The following is a 20,427-nucleotide window of genomic DNA, read 5'->3' as shown; positions in this document are numbered from 1 at the left end:
CCCCAGAGTCGGCCACGACTGGACCTAATGGTCAGGGGTCCCTTTACATTTACCTAATTGCAAGTGACCCTCTGTGCATCTCCTGATTCACTGGCGGTATTCCCAGAATGGACAGTGATTTATCCATGTTTCAGTGTATCTGAAGAACTGTGCATGCACATGAAAGCTTATACCCAGAACAAACTTAGTTGGTCTCAGAGGTAAGGTAAAGGTAAAGGCACCCCTGCCCGAAAGGGCCAGTCTTGACAGACTCTGGGGTTGTGCGCCCATCTCACTTAAGAGGCCAGGGGCCAGCGCTGTCCGGAGACACTTCCGGGTCACATGGCCAGTGTGACATCGCTGCTCTGGCGAGCCAGAGCTGCACACGGAAACGCCGTTTACCTTCCCGCTGGTAAGCGGTCCCTATTTATCTACTTGCACCCGGAGGTGCTTTCGAACTGCTAGGTTGGCAGGCGCTGGGACCGAGCAGCGGGAGCGCACCCCGCCGCAGGGATTCGAACCGCCGACCTTTCGATCGACAAGTCCTAGGCACTGAGGCTTTAACCCACAGCGCCACCTGCGTCCTGGTCTCAGAGGTGCTACTGGACAATTTTTTAGTGATTTATCCAGGGAGACTTAAGCCCAGGTAGTGCCCCAGTTTTTCAAAATGCACAGTAAGGTTGCTATCCGAGGTAGACCACCAGTGATAATGGAGAGTCTTTGCTCCAGATATTTTATATTTTCCTGTGTTTAGGGTATTTTTTCTTTACTGCAAGGGGATATATAGGTCCCAGGGCATGATCTGCAGACATATGATGTTCTCTGGAACAGGTTCAAAGGAGTGCCGCAAATATGGTCAGAGATACGAGGAATGGTCAGAAGAAGTGGGAATATTTGGGCTGGAGAAGACAGAAGTGGTAGCACACTTCAAATCCCCAGAGGACAGTCATGTAGAAGAGAGCAATGACTCTTTTGAAGTGCAGTACATAGATGGTATATAACAACATATTGGTAGCAGTGATGATAATGATGGCAATAATATTAATAATATCATTAAATAAATAATAAAGTGTAGATGATCACCAAAGAGGAACTATGTCAGAGAAGGGGTGGAGCCATATATGAATATACATAAACAGAACAGCAATTAAAAAAATGTGGTGCAGCGATTAATATAAATAAACTGTAATAAATCATCAGCGCCAGCCGGTGTTTGGCAGGGAGAATCCTGAAGGGGCTCAAGAATGAAGTGAGTGAGCTACCGACAAAGCAACATAAATTATCATTAAGCAGCGCTGGAGAAAAGTGAAGTCTGGAAGGCAGCCAGAAGCACATTGGGTGTTGTTTTTTTTAAGAAGTTGCTGTGCAAACACTGGGAATTCTGGAATCCCAGGCAAGGGAAAAGGAGCAGAGAACGTGTGTAATAGGGTGGGCTTGCTTTTAGAGATTTGAAGAGAAAGAGGGCAGGGCTGAGGAAAAAGGGACGATAAGACACTCTTTGCCTTTGAGGAGATGCCTTTCAATGAAGTCCGTTCAAAGGAGACTGGATAACTGGTAACCCTGGTAACCACTGGGCAAGAGGTGCAGGGTTGCCATGGTTTGGGATGAGCAGAGGCAGCAATGCACCCTGGGAAATTGGTATGCAGAATGCTTGGCCGTCTATAAGCAAAGGCTGCTGCGCTCCGTGAGATCCCTGGTATCCTGGGTACAGATAGCCGGCGTGCAAATTGAATGCGTTAACATGCCAGATGTGACGGGTGTAATAAACCACAGCGTTTCCCTTCAAATTAATTGCAAGGGAGGGGGCTTATCTCCTGTCCTTTCCCGGTTGTCACTTTTGCTTTGAATGCATGCCACTGAAGTTCCACAGAGAGGTGGCGATATAAAAATGCAATAAGCAACATAAAATCAGTTACATGTGAAGCAATATTCCCTCAGTGTGTGTTGAATAGGGTAGCCACTATCACAGTGCAGAAAAGGAGGTCAAATGGTTGTAGTCTTACTCAAAGCAAACCCACTGAAATTAATGGATATCACTAGGTTCATTAACTTCATTGGGTCAACTCGGAGTAGAACGTAGCTGTCTACCTAAAAAAATATACCCTGGGTATGTATCAAGTATGGTGGTTGCCTACACAACACCCAAAAAGGGGACACAGATTTTCATCTTGATTGATTGTGTTTGAGTCACTTAACACCAGACAAGCTCAAAGTGACCTACAGAATACAAATCACTGGCCCTACCATTAGATGGAGTGAGGCAGCTGCCTCAGGCAGCAGATCCTGGGCAGGCTTTCTTGCCTCAGGTGCTTGGAGGATGCAGTCCTGTTGCCAGATTTCAACTGCCCAGTTGGCCAATTTCTGCACATAGAATTGGAGGAGGCAGGGTTGCCATCCTGGCCTTTGCCTCATGAAATGTCTGGGGCTGGCTCTAGAGATCGCCGTAGAAGCAGGATATGACTAAAATATTCTATTTGCTGTTGGATCCTATTTTTTCTATGTTCTGCTAGCGAAAAGTGCCCTGGCAGTTGAAGAAACAACCCCCCCCCCAAAAAAAGCAGTGCCTTTTTGAAACCAGGCTTTCAGATAAGTGCCACTTTGAAAAGCTCAGACAGCCATCTTGATTCAAAATGGTGCCCGATTGCAATTAAACATAGATGAAAACCTGCTGCTTGGTCTCCAGAACCGTTGTGCAAAATTTGGTGATGGCCTCTTAAGAGGTACCCAAATGCATGGAAAACAGACAAAGAACTTTCCAAAATGCACAGTGCTCCGTTTATGTGTCAGTGTTGGTTTCCATGTTTCTGATTCAACCCCCATCATCTAAAGGCAATAAACTGCAGGCAGCAGTGATGGGAAACTGCCTTTACCTGAGACCCCAGAGTGCAAGTCAGACCAAGAAGCATACCACTAGAGAGCCTGTTCTTTGCATGGAACAGTAACACCCTCCCTGTGGCCAGTGCGGTGAGAAGTATTCTGGAACTCTGGATTCAAGCAAAGACAGCGTTGTACGTTGATCAAGGTGGGAGCCGGCTGCCTGTACTCTGTCAGAGTGACCGGGTTGCTATGCTCCTGTAATTATGAGTGGATGAGTTTTTATCCTCCTCCATTTCTAATCAGTTAATTGGCCACATCACCCTCTCCTCTTGCCTGGTTTCAACAGGGATGCCTCTCTTCGGCTGTGGCAAGCCAGAGCTTGATGTGGTCATTAAGGTTGATATTTTGTAGGGGTTCGTTTGCCTTTGTTTGTGTGTGTGTCAGGTGTAGCTCAGCAATAAAAACTGTGAAGATAACTCTATTCCAAGAAACCAAAACAGTGCAGGGCTATTGATCCCTGCAACTCTCCCCAGTAGGTCTTGCCCCAATGAGCCAGTTGTGAGGACTGAAGGTCCCTGCCTTCACACAGCTGCTTAAGTCCTCTCCTCTCTGGGGTCGTCTCCCCCCCATCTGTGCCCAACCAATCTCTCCTCTGCTCTTTTCCTTTCTCTGCATATTCTGGGAGACCAGAGGGGAAGGGAGGTGGTTGCAGCAGAAGGGGGAGTCTCCCTGAATGCTTTGGCAGTAGGCCAAATTCCTGTCTCCTGGCCTCCTCCTCTCCAGCTTCCACTTCAGCCTCAGAGTCTGGACAGCAGTGTACAAAGATTGCTACCAAAAGGAAATATAGTGGGACCTCGGGTTAAGTACTTAATTCATTCGGAGGTACGTTCTTAACCTGAAACTGTTCTTAACGTGAAGCACCACTTTAGCTAATGGGGCCTCCTGCTGCTGCCACGCTGCCAGAGCACAATTTCTGTTCTCATCCTGAAGCAAAGTTCTTAACCCGAGGTACTATTTCTGGGTTAGCGGAGTGTGTAACCTGAAGCGTCTGTAACCTGAAGCGTATGTAACCCGAGGTACCACTGTAAAGCAAAGGTTTAAAATATACCTATAAAACAGCACGTCAAACAACGGATATAAGAAAGCCGTAGAAGGCAGCCTCCCAGATATTGCTGGACTACAACTCCCATCACCCCTTGCCAACAACATCTGGAGGGCCATTGGTTCTCCATCCCTGGCTAAGAGAGAGAGAGTCTTGCCTAAGAGCATAGCAGAGATCAGATCTGAACCTGGCACCCTCTGTTTCACAGCTCAGGCAGAACAGTAGTAGACCCGCTTTGATGGTGCCTTCAGAGAGCAACATCCATGTTCCCTGGTGCCGTTCCAGCCTTTAAACCAAAGCAAGCCCAGTCAAGGCAATGATGTAGGATGCTCTTGCCTGAAGCCTGTTAATGAAGTAGCACCTTGGACAGTTGGCTTTTCCAAATGGGCAGGTGCTCTGCTAAGTCCCAGAGCTGGCTGGGCGAAACTCTCCCAGTGCTGAGAGCCAGCAGAGAGCAGCTTGTGCACCTGGAGTGGAATATCTGCAGGATCTATGGGAACTTTGCCCAGTGGGTCACTGAAAGCTTGTGCTTTCCAGGGAGGGATCTAGGAAAGCCACGTGTCTTGCACAAACTAAACTTGGGAGGGATGGCTGAGATCACTCGCTGGTGAAAGATACTCTGCATATGCCAAGGGGCACTCTCTTCTTTTCTGTTTTCTGGGACGGAGCCCTGGCAAGGAAAAAGGAAGGAGCTATGCCTGGATGAGTGCCAATGAGTCAGGGCTGAACCCATATCCGTTGGACTTTCATCCACCCCAGCTCTGTGCTTTGTTGAGATTGGACTTTGGGATTACCTGGTTTTAGGGATTGTATGAGGACACAAGAGGCCACTCACTTTGCTGAAGCCATGCAGGTATGAGTCTTGCCCATGTCTGGATGGGCGACTGACTCCCTGAGACCTTCAAGTGCACTGCCTTGGCTTCCATGGCAGAAGGAAATGCAAGCTGCCGATACAGAATCAGGTCCATCTACACTGATGGGCAGCGACACTCCAGGATCTCAAGCAGGGGTCTCTCCTAGCTCTACCTAAAGATACCGGACTTGGGACCTTCTGAATGCCAAACAGGTGCTCTATCACTGAGCTACAACCCCCTCCCTTTAGCAATATAGGAAGCTGCCTTATCCTGAGTCAGACCAGTGGCCCATCCAACTCAATTTTGCCCACACTAACTGGAAGCAACTCCAAGGCTCAGATGGGGGACATTCCCAGTCAAACCTGGAGATGCCAAGATTGAACCTGGGACTTTCTGCAGATGCTTTGCCACTGAGCTGTGGTCCTTCCCTTTAGGAATGGAGGAAGTTCCCTTATCCTGAATCAGATGATTGGTACATCTAGGTCTCTATTGCCTGCTCTGACTGGCAGCGGCTCTCTAGGCTTTGGGGCAGAGACTAGTTTCCCAGCCCTTACCTGGAGATGCTGGGGACAGAACCTGGGTCTTTGTGTGCATGCAGATCAGAATCTCTACCAATGAGCTGTATCCCCCCTCTTTTTAAAGTAGCTTCATTTTCTTTGTTGCTGTTCTAATCAGTTAATGGTTTAAATACTTGGCTATCATTTGACTGGGCAATTGATCACGTTTCACCATTGCCACCAATGCAGCCCCTATCAAACACACAACCCCACTGCGCACCCAGAAGGCTCCTCCTAGGTGATGTTTATGCACATTTTCACCTGAGAGGTTTGATGTGGGGAGAGAGGCGTGCCTTCTAACAAATTCTGGAGCCCCTGCTCCCATAAACAAACCTTTTCCCTTGTCTACCCTCTTGTGGGCTAATGGTATTGATTTCTGTGTTAACACCAGCTATGATTCTATTCTATGTTCTGCCACGTAATAATGGGGTGGTTGTTCCCTGCACTGTAATTTTCCCCCTGTTTCTTTCAAGAGGCCGGCTGGACTTAGCAAATGATGTGCAAACTCTCTGGCCCTCCCTGCCCTGAGGGCACAAAGCCTGATCACGTGGCCTCCAGCATTTGCAATGAGCTGCTAATGAGCTGCCAATTACTTATTGGCAGAGCGGATGCACCCAGGGCTTGGGGCAACTGCAGAGCTGAAGTGTGCAGCATCCCCATGCTAAGGAAATAAATCATCTGGTTTTACAGCTTGCGTGGAGAGTAAGAGCTGCTTCCTGCACACATTTTATCATGCCAAGGCTGCTGTAGAAGGATTGGGAAGGTGCTGTTAGTTGATAACTAACCGGATACAGCCGGAGCACGATTTCTGTTCTCATCCTGAAGCAAAGTTCTTAACCTGAAGCACTATTTCTGGGTTAGCGGAGTCTGTAACCTGAAGCGTATGCAACCTGAAGCGTATGTAACCCGAGGTACCACTGTACTTGCACTTTGATGTGCTTTCGAACTGCTAGGTTGTCAGGAGCAGGGACTGAACAACTGGAGCTCACCCTGTCGCAGGGATTTGAACCGCCGACCTTCTGGTTGGCAAGTCCTAGGCTCTGTGGTTTAACCCACAGCGCCACCTGTGTCCCTAGTGGCATATTAAACAATGTGTGGTATGGGGAAACTGGCTAGAGAAGAGCTTGTCTCCACTGTTAGAAACACAGATACAGTCATACCTTGGGTTACAGTCGCTTTAGGTTGCGTTTTTTTCAGGTTATGGACCCGCCGAAACCTGGAAGTACCGGAACGGGTTACTTCTGGGTTTCGGGGGTCGTGCATGCACAGAAGCGCAGAATCACAACCCGCACAGACGCACCACTGCAGGTTGCGAATGCTGTGGGTTGTGAATGTGCATCCCACACAAATCACATTCGTAACCCGAACGTCCACTGTACAGTATATAAGCTAGGCGCCAAATGGCTCCTTAAACCAAGGTTACACTTGCCAAAATATAATGTCTTCTTGTCATTCTTGGACCAGATGGATCTAAAATCTTATTTTTCAAATGATGGACTGACTTGAGATTGATTATCAGTTAAACATCTGGCTAGTTCAGATGGCAACCTTGAGCTGGGTTAAGACCGTGGAGAACTTAAAGATGAAAAGTAACTTGATTCTGCGGCAGTCTGTTTATATATTGGCCTATTCCTACTTCTGTTTTCTTAGTGGTGACACAGACCATTCATAATGTAAGAATATTCTTCACAATTGTGAACAGGGCAGTGGGGTGGGGTAAGTGAAGACAAGCTACAACCATTAACTGTAATGTTCCTGTTCTGGCTGCACAGAAAAAGCATTTTGGGTCCTGAAATTCATTTTGATAGCCGATAGAATTCTACAGGATGTGGTATTTGTGTGTGGAAACAGTCAAGATCCAGTGATCCCCAGGCATGCACCTCCAGATGGTGGAGACATCAGGCACCATCCTGGCGCCCAGGCATCTTCACTTGGTCCTAGTGGCTGATAAAGGTAAAGGTAAAGGGACCCCTGACCATTAGGTTCAGTCGTGGATGACTCTGGGGTTGCGGCGCTCATCTCGCTTTATTGGCCGAGGGAGCCGGCATACAGCTTCCGGGTGATGTGGCCAGCATGACTAAGCTGCTTCTGGTGAACCAGAGCAGCGCACGAAACACCGTTTGCCTTCCCGCCAGAGTGGTACCTATTTATCTACTTGCACTTTGACGTGCTTTTGAACTGCTAGGTTGGCAGGAGCAGGGACCGAGCAACGGGAGCTCACCCCGTCGCGGGGATTCAAACCGCTGACCTTCTGATCAGAAAGTCCTAGGCTCTGTGGTTTAACCCACAGCGCTACCTGCGTCCCTTTCTAGTGGCTGATAGCCAGGTGCAAAGTGTGCCTGGCGCCTGGCTAATTTCGAACACTTCTTGTCTCCCATAACACTGGAACTCATGGTTGTTAAATGAAGCTGAATGTTGGATGATTCGGCACAGAGCAAAGACACACATTGCACAGTTAAACTGTGGCACTAAGTCCCACAGTAGGCAGTGATGGCTTCGAAAGAAGATCAGGCCAATTCATGGAGGATGAGGCTGTCAATGGCTGGCCTCAACCAGAGCCATTTCAGCCGTGGCCCCAATCTGGTGGAACGCTCTGTCACAAGAGACTAGGGCCCTGCGGGACTTGACATCTTTCCGCAGGGCCTGCAAGACAGAGCTGTTCCACAGGCCTTTGGCCAAGGCACAGCCTGACCCCCTCCTTTGGCAATCCTCACAGAACTCTAGCCCAATGCTTGCCATTAATTTGATTTTGAATTGATTTTAGAATGAATTGATTTTTAGAGTGTATTTCAATTAATTGGTTGTGATTTTATGTAAACTGTGTTATTTTTATTGTTGTTAGCCGCTCTGAGCCCGGCTTTGGCTGGGGAGGGCGGGATATAAATAAAATTTTATTATTTATTATTATTATTATTATTATTATTATTATTATTATTATTATTATTACTAATACTAACTGTACTCGAGTCCTGTTTGCCGACTTCCCACCGGCCACTGTGAGAACAGGATGCTGGACTAGATCGGCCCTTGGTCTGACCCAGCAGCAGGGTTTGTCTCATGTTTTTATGCTCTCCCACCCATGTTACTGCTGTATGAACTTCAGCTTCCAATGAAGATTGCGTTGCTTTTGGCAGAATCTTGATGCTCTCTGATAACCGACAGAAGCCACTGTTCTCTATGTGCAGCCAGAGAACTGGTAGGGTAGTACCGTCGGAATCAAATCTGTCCTCAAAAACGTATTATGCAAAAAATGGCAGGGGCTGCGTAGGGGCTTAATTGCGCAACTGTGCGCATTACTCCCCAGTGGGATGTGTCTGCCTGTGACCTGTAGTTCTTGCCGGAGTGGTACATTGTCTCGATAAGTTGAACTCGCCTTGAAGCACAGACTTGCCAACAAGATTGAACAGCGCTGTATCGAAGCAATCAAGTGAAAATTGGCTGGGGTAGACATTGCCGGAGGGCAGGACGTCTCACCATTGGAAACACGGGGCAGCCATCAGAAGTGACATACTGTCCAATATTCCAGCAACAGAAATAAGGACAATCGTGTGCACATGTAACATTCAGATTACTGCACCATTGGTTTCTTCCTTAAAGCTGCACAGAACAACATGGAAGCTGTTAACACCAGTCCTCCTGTGAAGTGTTGCGTTCCTGATTTCTTTTGCAAAAATCCTGCTGTGATTTAAAGCAAAAGCAACAAGTTTGTCATTTTGGAAAAGAAATGCAAGAAAAGCATGATTGTGTCCAGTGGGTTGTATTCAGCGTAGCTCTAAGAGGTATGTTCCATCAGTGCAACAATTTCTCCTTGTGCAATGGAACGTTCTTCCTAATATAAATGGATAGCTCAGTCAGTAGAGCATGAGAATCTTAATCTCAGGGTCGTGGTTTTGACGTGGTTTTCACGTTAAGTGAAAGATTCCTTCATTGTAGGGGGCTGGTCTAAATGACCCTTGGGGTCCCTACCACTCTACAATTCTCTAATTCTATGAATCTGTCCCCCTGGGGGTTCTCCCAATCCTCCAGAGCAGATTTCTGGGTGGTTTGGAACCCTTTAAGGAAGAAGAGAGGGGGGAAGTCCTGTGGTGCTGGCATCCATCTTTGCCTGAGCACCAGTATTTAGCTGAATACCGCCAAATGCATAGAGGTCCATTGATTCTAATGGGCTTACTCTGAGTAGAACTCAGTTGGACACAATCCATACTTAAGAATTCAAAATGAACCTAGCTCACAGGGTCATGTGTATTGGAGGTTATGCACCGACAAAGCCTTGGCGTTCACAGTTCTGCGCTGACATTCATGTATGCAGGAATCGAGAGGATAGTGCTGATTAATTTGTTCAGCAGTGTCAACGCGCATGATGCTTAGCAGAGAATGAGAAGGCCACGCCCTTCCCCCAAGGGGTTTACAATCTAGAAATAGACATAGAGGAGACAGCAGAGGAAGGAGATGGAAGTGGAGGTGGGATAGACAGGGGAATAAGATGTGATTGCTGCAGTTGCATGTACCAAGGCTTAGTTACTTTAAGATACATGGACAGGTGTTCGCCAGAGGTTTGCTCTGAAGGAGCGTCTCCACCCCCATCGTTCAGTCCGGACACTGAGATCCAGCGCCAAGGGCCTTCTGGCGGTTCCCTCATTGCGAGAAATAAGGTTACAGGGAATCAGACAGAGAGCCTTCTTGGTAGTGGCGCCCAACCTGTGGAACACCCTCCCTTCACATGTGAAGGAAATAAGTAGCTATCCTATCTTTAAAAGACATCTGAAGGCAGCCCTGTTCAGGGAAGTTTTTAATATTTAACGCTGTATTGTTTTTAATACTTGATTGGGAGCCACCCAGAGTGGCTGGGGAAACTCAGCCAGATGGGCGGGGTATAAATAATTTATTATTATTATTATTATTATTATTATTATTATTATTATTATTATTTGCTGTAAAAAGAAAAGTGAGCTTCCCATTGCTAATGTTGCTTTGAAACTTGAAAAATAACAATTGTAGAAACTTACACCCAATAGTTGTTTTTTTAAAGGCATCTCCTAAAAGCACGGGTGTTACTAAGGGGTGTATTCTGCCCCAGGTCACAAACTTCCTACCCCCCTTTTAAACATTGTTTACAGGTAGGGATGTAAGAAAGCATTGTTTTGTCTCCTTCCCTGTATTCATCACATGCAGCAGTGTCTCTGTTCCGCGGCAGTTCATCTTCCGCCCCCAAATATGTTATCCGTCTTGCTGTCTGCCATGGCAAAATTATATCCCCTACATAATTAACCACCTAAAGCATGTAAATTGCATTGTCGTGATGTAATACCATCCCATTCGTTTCAGTGCAAAGCAAATAATGCCATGGGGGGAGGGGGGAAGGAAGACCCGTAATCAATCACTTATCGTTTGAGGACAGAAAGCAATAACAGCATCTCATACTGACCAGATGCGCTGGATTGACTTTGTTTCCAGACATGGGATGAATAATCAAACACTGGCAATTTCCCATCCTGTTTCCATCATAATTCCACCCAAAGTAGTTACAGGGCAGCTTTTCTGGAAGTTGGCCGTGATTTGCATCTATACATATAAATTAGCATGTGCGGATTTTCTGTCCGCCTTTTAAATATGTCCTCAAGGGGACAGTGTTTCAGCAGGGGTGGATACCAGAAATGCAGATCTTTCCCTGTTGAATTGGGACAGGTTTCATGGTTCGAAGGTTGGATCCAGGACTCAGGAGACCCGGGTTCAAATTTCCACTCAGCCATGAAGCTCACTGAGTGACCGAGGGCCAGTCGCTGCCTCTCAACCTAACCTATCTGTGGAACCAAAGAAAGGCCCCGCTCCTCTGGTGTAGGGCAGTACAGTGGTACCTCAGGTTGCAGACGCCACTAGGGACACAGGTGGCGCTGTGGGTTAAACCACAGAGCCTAGGACTTGCCGATCAGAAGGTCGGCGGTTCAAATCCCTGCGACAGGGTGAGCTCCAGTTGTTCAGTCCCTGCTCCTGCCAACCTAGCAGTTCGAAAGCACATCAAAGTGCAAGTACAGTGGTACCTCGGGTTACATACACTTCAGGTTACATACGCTTCAGGTTACAGACTTCTCTAACCCAGAAATATTACCTCGGGTTAAGAACTTTGCTTCAGGATGAGAACAGAAATTGTGCTCTGGCGGCGCGGCGGCAGCAGGAGGCCCCATTAGCTAAAGTGGTGCTTCAGGTTAAGAACAGTTTCAGGTTAAGAACGGACCTCCAGAATGAATTAAGTACTTAACCTGAGGTACCACTGTACTGAGGTAGGTGGCCATTTGGTCTGGCTCAGAAAAAGTCAGGTCCCTGTGTTCTGGTACTCTGTCTGTCAATCCCATTATCATCTCCTCTGGCAGGTGTCTAGGGTCTTGGCCACAGTTAGGGTCTGCTAACTGTGCCTTTATCTCAGGTGGCAATACCTGGTATCGAACCCAGGACTTTGGCCGTGCAGAGCATGCATTCTCTAGCCTTGGGTCACTGCCCCGTCCCCTAAGAGGGATGCGAGGTCTTTTGAGGAGAGAAGCGGCTGTTACCAGAGGGAGACATAGCGACTGCCTATAAATACCTGCCACAGACAACAGAGCGAGGAAGCGGGGGGCGGGGGGGTGATCGTTTAGTCAATGAGAAGCAGTTAAACACAGCAATTTTAGTCTGAGCTGGAGGAAGAAAGTAATAATAATGAATCAACGGAATGAATTATGCAGCAGAGTCCTGGGTTCGCCACCCTATTTATCCCAATTCATGGTATGGGATGAAGTGGGCTTGGGGAGGATGCCGGAATGTAATTGTCATTGTGCCCCGATCCAAACATCTAGGTGCAGCTGACTTGGGAATGCAATGTATAGGCCTAGTTGCTGCATCTCAGATAAGGATCCTTGTCAAGCAGGGCCAGATTTTAAAAATAAATGTACATGATAGAATTATGTGTCTGGGTATGCTTGCCCAAGTTTTTAAATAGGCATTGAAAGCAGTACAACAAAGGCCTAGTACCTATATAAATCTATATCTGCTTAATTAGCAAGTCTTCCCAGAATAGCTCAGTGTAAACTCAATGGCCAGACAAGGCTGGTGGGCAATGGGAGGCGTAGATATAAAGTGACCAGAGAGACCCAACTCCATGTCTGGATGGACCGTTTCCTTGCTCACACCGAGACGTTATTTCTAAATGTCCCGGGGACAGAAGAGCTCCCCATTCATATGACTGGGAGGAACCAATGAATTGTATATGGCTGGGATTGAGCATCGGCGCGTCCATTCGCTGACCCCAAAAGAAAACACAACCCAAATTGTAAGAGGGGAGGAGAACCAATATGGAGGGGCTGCAAACAGCCCATTGGGAAGTGAGTGCGCTCTGTGGGCATGGAGAAGCTGCTGGAGGGAAGGAAAAGGGGAAATGGGGAGTAGAGAATGGAATGGAGCTGGCGGAACTATGACCGGGTGGGCTCCACACTGCAACATTTTGTTGCAGGGCTCCCGCTTGCACTATGCTTCCACTCAGAGGGAGGCACAATGGGACTAACCTCAGATCCCACTTCACTCATATCAAGCTAGACCCTCTTGAATTTTTAGGTGGCGAGCCTTGCAGGTTGGGGGGCGGGGAGCCGCCAAGGCAAAATCTGCAGGGAGAGGCAGGCAGTGCTGTTTGCAGTAGGTGACATCATGAGGGCTGATGTATCTAGAGCAGGGAGATGTATGGCGCTTCTGCACTGTATCCTGAAAGGGGAATGGCTAATGATGCCTTTTGGGAGGGGGAGGGGAGTTCCGCTCAGAAAAGTGCAAATTGTCTCCTGCTACTTCCAGACTATCCATATCCCTCCCCTTATGCTTCTCTGAAGCAGCGTTTGCGCATGGATCTGGCACAAAATGTATGCATTATGCCAGATTGGGGGGGGGGAGTGGAATGATAGAGAAAAGTTTTCCTCTTTCTCCAATAACTCTAGAACTCACGGACATCTAATGCATCTGTATGTTGAAAGATTCAGGAGAAAAGAAAGTACTTCTGCATGCAGCGCATAGTTAAAAACTATGAAACTCGCTCCAGCAATATGTACCGATGGCCACAATTTGGATGAGTTCAGCAGCATCTAGAGGGCCAAAAATCCCCCACATCTGATATACGTGCAGCAGATTAAAAAAAAAACAAAACCAGGAGGCAGGGAAGGTGATATACTATTTTAAGAGTATTTGCCGTGGATATTCTGTATTTGTACTTTATAATAATTACAGCAATGCTAGCCTGACACCCACACTTGTATATTTAACTAGCTGTGGCTTTGGTATACATATCTAAAACCCCATTCAGTAGTTTCTATAACAACTGGGACCAGTTTTCTGTGTCCTCACTCACCTTTCAGCTTGAACCAGGCGCGGATGTACAAAACCTACATGAGCATCTGAACTGCCGTGGTTCTGAACTCCGGTTTCCCAAATGTTATTTCATTAACTTGCATGTTAACATTGGCATTTGCAGAATTGTGATATTTCAGAGTTCATGGTTTCTGAGTGAAAGTAGAGGGGAAAAGAGAATCGCAGCCTGGGTTTTGGATGGATGCCACAGACTCGACTCCTGCATCCCAGAAGGTATTAGGAAGGCGTGATGGTTGACCAATGCCTTTCCTTTTCTGTCTTCCAGTGTGACCATGAGTGCGGGCTCTATTGAGCAGGAACCGACACGCAAGCTGGCTTGCTGTGGGGTCCCCCTCATCACGGAGGACATGCAGTCACTGGCCATCCGCACGCTGTCCGGCACGGACATCAACAAACACTATGACCTCATCCGCGAGCTGGGAAAAGGGACCTACGGCAAGGTGGACCTTGTTTCCCACAAGAGCACAGGTGAGCCTAGCAGTGCCCTCTGCTGGTAGAGTCCAAGCTAGAGGACACCCATGCCTTAGGTCAGGTGTGAGGGACCATTGTCCCTCCAGGTGTTGCTGATCTGCAGCTCCCATCAGGTTGGTCATTGACCAGGGATGATGGGGTTTGTAGCAACATCTGCAGGACCACACATTCCCCATACCTGCCTTATGTACTCCTGAGATACCTGGCTCCTGAAGCAATTACCTCTTCCACCTGTATGTTTCATTTAAAGCAGCCTGAGGGCCACATTCCCTTCTGGGCAATATTCCAGGGGGCACATTCCAGTGGTGGGGCCAGAGTCAAATGTGAGCAGAGCAGTGAATCTAAACATTACCTTTGTACAGCTGTCTAAATCATGTTTCCTCAAACTCAGCCCTTCAGATGTTTTTGAGACTACAATTCCCATCATCCCTGACCACTGATCCTACTAGCTAGGGATCATGGGAGTTGTAGGCCAAAAACATCTAGACGGCCAAGTTTGAGGAAGCCTGGTCTAGACTCTATGCACCCTCAATCCAATTCACCCTGTCCTCTCTCAGGGATTGACCATAACACATGCCACAACCTGTGGGGAACCTTCAGCCCCATCAAAAGTTCCTTTCCAGTTAGCACGATTGCTCCATCAAGGCGGTAAACTCTGAAATCATTTTGTTCTGCTTTCGTAAGTCAAAGTGTGACATTCTGAGCATTCTCCGTCCTTCCTCCCACTTCTCCCTCCCCATTTACAGGCACCAAGATGGCGCTGAAGTTTGTCAACAAGAACAAGACGAAGCTGAAGAACTTCCTGAGGGAGTTCAGCATTACCAATACACTCTCCTCGAGCCCCTTTATCATCAAGGTCTTTGATGTGGTCTTTGAGACGGAGGACTGTTATGTGTTCGCCCAGGAATATGCACCTGGCGGAGACCTCTTTGACATCATTCCGCCACAGGTAACTAGGCCTCAGTTCCACTGGCTTTTTGGCTGTTTGGGTCCCTCAGGCCACATTCAACCCATACATCTAAAGCTCTATGATACCGCATTAAACAGGCATGGCTTCCCTCTAAGAATTCTGGGAGCTATAGTTTGTTAAAGGAGTTGAGCTGCAATTCTCAGAGTGGTTTCACATTCGATCCCAGGAATTGCCTGAACCCTTATATCCTGACTTGAGCACTGAGATCAGCTTCAGGAGAATCGTTGGTCATTCCCCGAGTTGCCAAGGCTCACTTTGATAACAACAGGAAATGGAGCCTTTAGAGTCGTTGAGTGTTCTTGGGAGGCCATGTTCATTCCTAGCGTTTCCAGCTGCCCTTTCCTAGCTGATGGTATCTCTCTCTCTCTACCTGCAGGTGGGGCTTCCTGAGGACATGGTGAAGCGCTGTGTGCAGCAGCTTGGCCTGGCCTTAGATTACATGCACAGCAAAAACTTAGTCCACCGGGACATCAAGCCGGAAAACGTCCTCCTCTTCGACCGCGACTGCCGGCGTGTCAAGCTGGCCGATTTCGGCATGACACGCAAAGTGGGGTGCCGGGTGAAGCGCATCAGCGGGACCATCCCGTACACGGCGCCCGAGGTGTGCCAGGCCGGCCGGGCCGAGGGCTTCACCGTGGACACCAGCATTGACGTATGGGCTTTCGGGGTGCTCATCTTCTGCGTGCTGACGGGCAACTTCCCCTGGGAGGCAGCCTCAGCCTCGGACACCTTCTTTGAGGAGTTTGTGAGGTGGCAAAAGGGGCGCCTGGCGGGGCTGCCCTCCCAGTGGCGCCGCTTCACGGACAACGCGCTGCGGATGTTTCAGCGCTTGCTGGCCCTGGACCCGGAGAAGCGCTGCCCTGTGAAGGAGGTCTTCTTCTTCATCAAGTACGACCTGATGTCGGAGGTGCGGCGCCGGCCCTCCTACCGCTCCCGCAAGCACACCGGCGACAAGCTCTCAGCCGGCCCTCACCGCCACGAGACGCCCAGCACTTGCACCCCGACCCCCCTCAAGAGGACCATCCTGACAGAAGGCAGCGTCTCCCGGTTGTCTGCCTCAGAGTCTGGCCTCCCTTCTCCTGGGGCGGGAAGCAGGACTGATGGGCGGCAGGACAAAGGCAAAGGCCAGATGGTCCTGGCCACAGCCATCGAGATCTGCGTCTGACGAGGGCGTGGCAGGCCCCTCGGTGCCTCACGGCCTGCAGTTCAGATGTCAGCACTGCAATGCCCTCTCCTGCTCTGGGACAGGCTGCGTGCGAACGGAATCCATTTTGGGGACCGGGATCCATGTCTTTTGAAGCAAAAAAACAACAACAACGAAAAACAGGGGTGGTGGGGAAAGAGGATAGAAAATGTGGCTTTCCGTTTTCCTCAGTAATCCTAAGGATGTCCATGGTTGTCTGAGGCCACAGGAGAAGAAAGGCCTTCTCTCCTCATTCACTTGAAGACTAGGAGCTGAGGGCTGGATTAAGGGACTGCTGAGTTGGTGGCAGGAGAAGACGGAGCCCATAGCACCTCAAGGATGAACATCTGAGGGAATCGGGACTTTGTCTCTGAAGGGAGGGGAGGGAAATCCAGTTGGCTGGTGGCTTTCCTTTTTTGCCCATCAGGAGTAGTGTTGAGATGCTTTCTGAGTGGGGATCCTTGCGATGAAAATAATAATAATAATGGATTGGGTTGGGGTGGAGGGGCAGAAGTGGGGGCAGAAGAGCCCCATTGATCTGGCAAGCAGTTTCTTTCTGGGCCTGCTGGGATAGAGTTGGTGGTAAGCAAAGAGGCTGGGGCTGGTTATTTAAGTCATCTGGAGCCTCTTTGCTGGGCATCAACTGGCTTACAGCGCCCCTATGCCTGGTTGCCAGGGGGTGAAGTCAGAACAAACTCCCAGAAAAAGAGGCTGGTGAGCTCAGTGTGCTGGGGGAGGGCTGTCTGTTCAATTGGCACTTATACTGGATCCAGCTTCCAATTCCAATAGCAAGGGGGGCGGGACAGGGATCCCAGCTGAGACCGACACGTAGCACAGCTAATATATCACTTCCTGAGGAAGTGGCGGGGAGAGTCGTTTTTATTTCTGACTGGCGCTAACCCCCCAGGTGTGAGCAAAGTGCAGAGTCAGGGCAATCCGGGGACCACAGAGATATCACAGTGATGCCATTGGTGCCACTGATGTAGCAAGTGTTTCCTGTGTCAACGTGTGTGTGTGTGGCTGTATGTAAATGTGTCTCTACAGTCTGGATGTTCGGGTCAGTTGTTCACTGTTGGCCACGTGGCCACCGCCCCTGAGGAAAAGGCTTGGGTGCTTGGGCCGAATGATGGGGAGGACAGAGGGGAAGCCATTTTGTGCGGCCACCGCCCGCCTGTGATCACAACCAGGCATGCGCACTGCAAGAGGTGCCCGTGTGAGGGGAAGGGCGCTCTGTGTGGGAGCACAAGCTTCTTCCTGCAGCGCACTGGGAGTTCACAGCTCAGATAGGGCTCTCTAGTTCAGGGGTGGGCAATCTTTTTCCTTGTCAAGAACTGCATTCCTTCTATTGAGGTGGGGGGAGACACACCTTGAAAGTGGGTGGAACAGGAGTCAAAATCAGGCAGGGCCAGGCCAAAGGTGAATATGGCTACCCTATCTTTCTTTCTACCATCTCCTTTTCCCTCTCTTTCTGTTGCTCCCTGTCTTTCTTTTTTCAGTCACCTCCTTTTTATCTCTCTTCCACCTTTTCTTTCTGCTGCTCTCTTTTCTCTCTTTTTACCATCCTCTTCCTCTCTTTCTTCTGCCCCCTTTGCTCTCTCATTTCCTCTCTCTTTCTGTCATCATCTTACACCTCCACCCATGTGAAATTGGGCCAAGATTCCCATGTGGCCCCAAGGCCACAACTTGCCCACCCCTGGTCTTGTTGAACACCAGTCCAATAAGGAGCAATTGGGCAGAAAGTTTCAGGGTATGTAGGGTATACCCCTAGGGAACTGTAAGACTGGGTGGCTTCATAAGAATGTATTGAGTATCAAAGAAGCTCTTGAACTGAGGCCTGCTAAACTCGTTTATGGTTTTCTAACTGGCCTAGCTTTTATATAAAGAGAAGAATCCTATATAAAACCCGAGTTGGAACAACGGCTTAGGATTCTAGTATGCTGGAAAACATGGACATCTAAACATTACAGGAGCCAGGACTAGAGCCCATCCTAGAGGGAGCAATGCCCTGTGCCTAATGGAGACCCTCAGATGACACCAAGGGCTGCCAGTTCATACTGCCCATCTCTCTGGGCTGACTTTATAATCAGGATTCTGGTACAGATATATTCTTTGGGACAGGGTAGGGTGTGGGGAAGAAAAGTAGGGAGGGTTTTTTGGGGGGGGGTCATCGCAGTATGACTGAAGTGTAGACTGTGCTAAAACAACATTGCCCATGGCAAAATGTCCCCATAACCCATTGGTTGCAATTGGGTAGGGAAATCAGTTGAGAATGAAGACCAAAGGCCGTGCCTGTGCGTTGTGGCAAGTCACAGAGGAGTGGATCTGTTTTCAATTCAACTAGGGCTTAGGAGGCAAATGGCAAGGATTTTTGACCTTTCCACAACGGGGCTCCTAGCGACAAGATGCCCTCCTTTCACCAAGGGCTTAGACCAACACTGACCTCCCTTTGCTGTCGACTTGAACCCCTTGAGCTGTGGGGAGGCCTTGCTCCCAGAAGTCATGGTAGTCACCCCTTGGTGCTGTTCCTTTGGGGAGGGTCAACTCTGGAGAGGAAGGCAGGCCTTTTGCAGTGTCTCTCTGATAAAGCCAAGTCTGTTGTTGCGTCTCCTTCCTTCGTCCCCATCCGCTTGCCTCGCCTTCCATTTCCCAACCTAGGTGAGAATGGCCCTGGGCTGAGCTGAGTTGTACACACTCATCTCTCCTCCGAGCCAGACTGCGGGCCTGCCGGGTGTGTCTTGTGTGTGTCTCAATCTCCCCAGGGTTCCATCCTTTCCACACAAAGGGCTAAAACGCTATTTCCGAAGCAACAAGCAGTTTACAAAATCTCAAAAGTGGCTGCCCGCCACCACTTCCCCACCCCTTCCCAACTCGAGGGGGCACTGCCCAGCAGCTGGTATTTAACCAGATTGTGTGTGTGTGTGTGTGTGTGTGTGTGTGTGTGTGTGTGAAAAAGGCAAGGGTGCACTTTCTGTGTCATCAGTGCCGACTCCCGTTCGTCCCACAACCCCAGTTGTCTGTAAGCTCCGGATAACACAGCAGCCTGAGGTGACCAAGCGCAACCTTACCGTGGCTCCACCCTCTAGCCCAGACCCTGACCAGGGTTGTGGGAGAGTGGAAGAGCATGTATGTGAGAGACACCACTTTAACTGCCTTTACCGCTGCCTCCTTTCAGGCAAGCTCTGCGTGTTGGGGGTGCACCAGGCGATTCCTGACCTCCTTCGGTGTGACCTGGCACACCCCGCCACTCCTCTCTTCGCCAATTCGTAGTCCCCGCTTGTTAATCCGTATGTCTTGACTTCCCGAGTGGGCGCAGCTGTTTCCCCTCCCTTTCTCCTTGGCGTCACTGCCGCCATCTTGTCTCTGTGTGGAGTGGCAGCCGAGGCTAGACTTTTTTTAGAAATAGGCATTGCACAGAATTTTTAGATATTAGCCGCAACGTCTCCTTTTTGCCTTAGGTTCCAATTGTCCTTGATCTTTTGTGCAATAATGTAGATAAGGATTAAGAACACCATATAGACCTTGTTTTGGTTTATTTTTATTTTTCGAATTGTTTTGAGGGGGGGAATTGAGGGGGAAGGTTGGGGATGTTGGGAATGGGGTCTGTTGGGCGCGCGCGAGTGTGACATGTTTTCCATTATCCTTGTTCTTGGTCTTTGTTTTCCCTTCTGTTGCCCGTCCACTTTTGGACTTGTTCCCCTCACCATATAAGAGGTTTTCCCCTCCCCGTGTCAAACATGCATTACCTCAGTTTTTGTCGCAATTGAGAAGGAAAGCTTTCTTTCTTTTAATTTAAAACAAAAACATTACAATGGTAATAATTTTTTGGAAAGCAAACAAAAAAAAACACCTCATGTGGAAGATGGGTGTGTTATGGAAAATACTATGCTTTTTATTTTTTAAAAGAAGAAAACACATTTAAGATAATGGTGATTTCCTGTTGTAGCATTGAGGCAGTGAAACTTCCCCAAATGTGTGATTCTGATGAGGCTCCTTCAGTTCTGGAGAAAAGGCTTTTCCCCCAAAAGGAAGATACCAAAATCATATGGGGGAGTGGCATTTAGCATTTGGTTGTTGCTCTTCATAAGAAAAGGGACCCTATTCCAGAGAGCTGTTGG

At 48.7% G+C, this 20,427-nt stretch overlaps 1 protein-coding gene across 3 annotated transcripts in view; it reads left to right on the top strand.

The window, feature by feature from the left end:
* Window positions 1-18,984, top strand: part of SBK1 (SH3 domain binding kinase 1) — a 71,171-nt gene extending 52,187 nt beyond the window's left edge. For all 3 annotated transcript variants that reach the window (XM_081888048.1, XM_081888049.1, XM_081888050.1), the window contains exons 2-4: window positions 13,954-14,156; window positions 14,906-15,108; window positions 15,506-18,984. In XM_081888048.1, coding sequence (XP_081744174.1) covers window positions 13,954-14,156; window positions 14,906-15,108; window positions 15,506-16,294 — 1,195 coding nt within the window. In that variant the 3' untranslated portion in view covers window positions 16,295-18,984. The remainder of the gene's footprint in view (window positions 1-13,953; window positions 14,157-14,905; window positions 15,109-15,505) is intronic.
* Window positions 18,985-20,427: the final 1,443 nt, after the last annotated feature.

Source organism: Podarcis melisellensis (genome assembly GCF_964234715.1).
Source record: "Podarcis melisellensis genome assembly, chromosome: 14".
Taxonomy (NCBI): Eukaryota; Metazoa; Chordata; class Lepidosauria; order Squamata; family Lacertidae; genus Podarcis; species Podarcis melisellensis.
This window is presented reverse-complemented; position numbering and strand designations above follow the sequence as displayed.